Source organism: Lactuca virosa, chromosome 7, assembly GCF_052849685.1.
Source record: "Lactuca virosa cultivar CGN04683 chromosome 7, Lactuca_virosa_CGN04683_v6, whole genome shotgun sequence".
NCBI classification, from domain to species: domain Eukaryota; kingdom Viridiplantae; phylum Streptophyta; class Magnoliopsida; order Asterales; family Asteraceae; genus Lactuca; species Lactuca virosa.
The window spans coordinates 3063780-3065913 of NC_136432.1; the positions used below are offsets into that span (position 1 = coordinate 3063780).

Here is a 2134-nt window from a genome sequence, read left to right on the forward strand (position 1 = left end):
AAAGAAAATAAAATATAATACCGAAACAAAATATAGTTTTAGATTAATACAAACGATCAAAAAACTTTATAACATTTACCATATGTTTTTATTTAGAAAAGACTAAATAGATTTGAAAAAAAATCACCAAAGTTTGTTATGTAAATGGTTATTTTTCATGTGTTTTTGTTTGGTTTAACCGGTTTATTTTGACAAGTTCAACAAGGTTTTTCTAAAAGCCGGCCGGTTCAATTCGGTTTAGAAATCGACATAAAACCGATGATAGTTGAACCGTTTCCTCCACCGGTTTCCGATCCAACCACTTTGACCGACCGGTTTAAACTGGTTTTTAAAACATTGCTTCTACTTACTAAATTATAACAAGCGGAAAAAAAAAAAAAATCAAGAAAGATAAATAAAGAGAAAATTACTAATTCCATATGTCATTAATTTATTGAATTTTGTCACGCATTCAACCCTATTACAGACTTACAGTCCTTCTGACTCCATCACATTACCGCCATCGCTGCCGCTGCCTCGCTGATTCTCTGATAGCAATGGCGCGGATAACAGACTTGATGAAATTGAAGCCATTGACGTCATCAATAGAAACCCTAGGCCACCGATTCCTACAACAATGTTCCGTCAGTGGAACGGCTAAAGGAAAAGGGAAGGTGAAGGCTGGGGTAACCCTAAAGAGATCGAAAATCACTATAAAGAAAGGTCAACAAGCACCAGATCCGTCGGCGACGAAAGGTCCGAGGAAAGGCCAACTTGAACAAATGATTGACGATTGCTTGCAGGCAAAAGCGCCGGTGAGGTTTCTGAAGCCTAAGGAACGAGAGAGAGAAGCTGAGAGGGAGAAAATGGGATTGATTTCTGAAGATAGGAAACAAGAGATTGCGAGCTTTAAGAAAAACAAGAGTAAGGTAAAAGATGATGACCAGAAATCGAAATCGGGGTTTATCGGACCGGAAGGTTTGGATCTTGTAACGTTAGGGCTTGTTGACGCTGATAAGATTCCTAAATACGAGTTGACGGTTGAGGATGGGAGGAAGTTAGCTAAGGAGTATAGTAGGGTTTTGATGAGGAAGCATCGAGCGAGGCAGGCTGCGGAGACAGGGCTGTTGAAGTGTAAGAAGGAGGCTATAGAGGCGTTGCCGGAAGGTTTGAGGGAGGCGGCACTGGTGCCGGATATGGCCCCTTTCCCGGTGAATAGGTTCATGGCAACTTTGACTCCACCCATCGAAGGGTATATTGAGAAGATCAATGAGGCGGCGAAGAGGCAGAGTTCAGTTAAGGGGAAGCTCAGATGAGGGGAAAGGTTAGTACTAATATTGGCTTGATTTTTTATAACATACATGCTTTGTCACCTGACTTGAGTGTCGAGTGTTGAGAAGTTGATTTTTATATCATATGTCTTCTGTCAATGGAAATGCATATGAAGTACATGAGTTGCTTATTAGGTTCAATATCTTTGGAAGTTTTACATGATGAACCAAGTTAAAAGTGATGTGATTGTTTACAGTCATATGATTTTGGCAACGAATCCAACATTCATGTGAAGTAGATATGATGATTTTGACAGCTATGAGCATTTCTTTCTGCTGTATTTGAACTCATTGTTATGTTAAGCTTTTATGGTGTATATGTAGATTACGATAGGGCAAAATTCTGATAACAATATCAAACATATACCACATCGGTTGCATCCATCCACATTAGAATTAAATTGCTTGTGAGCTAATAAGACATAACATATGTAAGAGTAACTTGAGTCTTATTGATTGAATGCCCCATTTTGTTTTGTTTTGTTTGTTGACAAAAATAATACTAGAGGTTATTTGAGATAAGTTTGCTACATTTTGGATATGAATAGTTTGATAGGCAACCCATCCAAAAGGGAATTATAATAATTTAATGGCTGCTGATTGGATTGGTTCAGGTTGTGACTTGTGACTTGATTATGTTTCCTTAAATTGATGCAGGTGCCAGGTGGTGGTATATCTGTATGCTGTTTGTTGGTTTTCTGCAGTTTTGCCCATTCATCAATTGGTTATGTTATGTTATGTTGACTAGAACTAGAAATAGAACTAGATGATGCTGAAAGAAACCACCATTCCTTTCAATAAATGATTCACACTAATTGGTTTTA

The 2134-nt window shown here is 38.0% G+C and overlaps 1 protein-coding gene across 1 annotated transcript; it reads left to right on the forward strand.

Annotated features, from left to right (window-relative positions):
• The first annotated feature begins 453 nt into the window (after positions 1-453).
• On the forward strand, positions 454-2134 carry LOC145125128 (uncharacterized). The gene is made up of 2 exons (XM_079060615.1): positions 454-1303; positions 1968-2134. The coding sequence occupies exon 1, from the start codon at positions 537-539 to the stop codon at positions 1293-1295; it is 759 nt and encodes a 252-aa protein (XP_078916741.1). The 5' UTR covers positions 454-536; the 3' UTR covers positions 1296-1303; positions 1968-2134.

Coding starts and splice junctions, on each gene's coding strand:
- LOC145125128 (XM_079060615.1), top strand. CDS start 537: ATGGCGCGGATAACAGACTTGATGAAATTGAAGCCATTGACGTCATCA.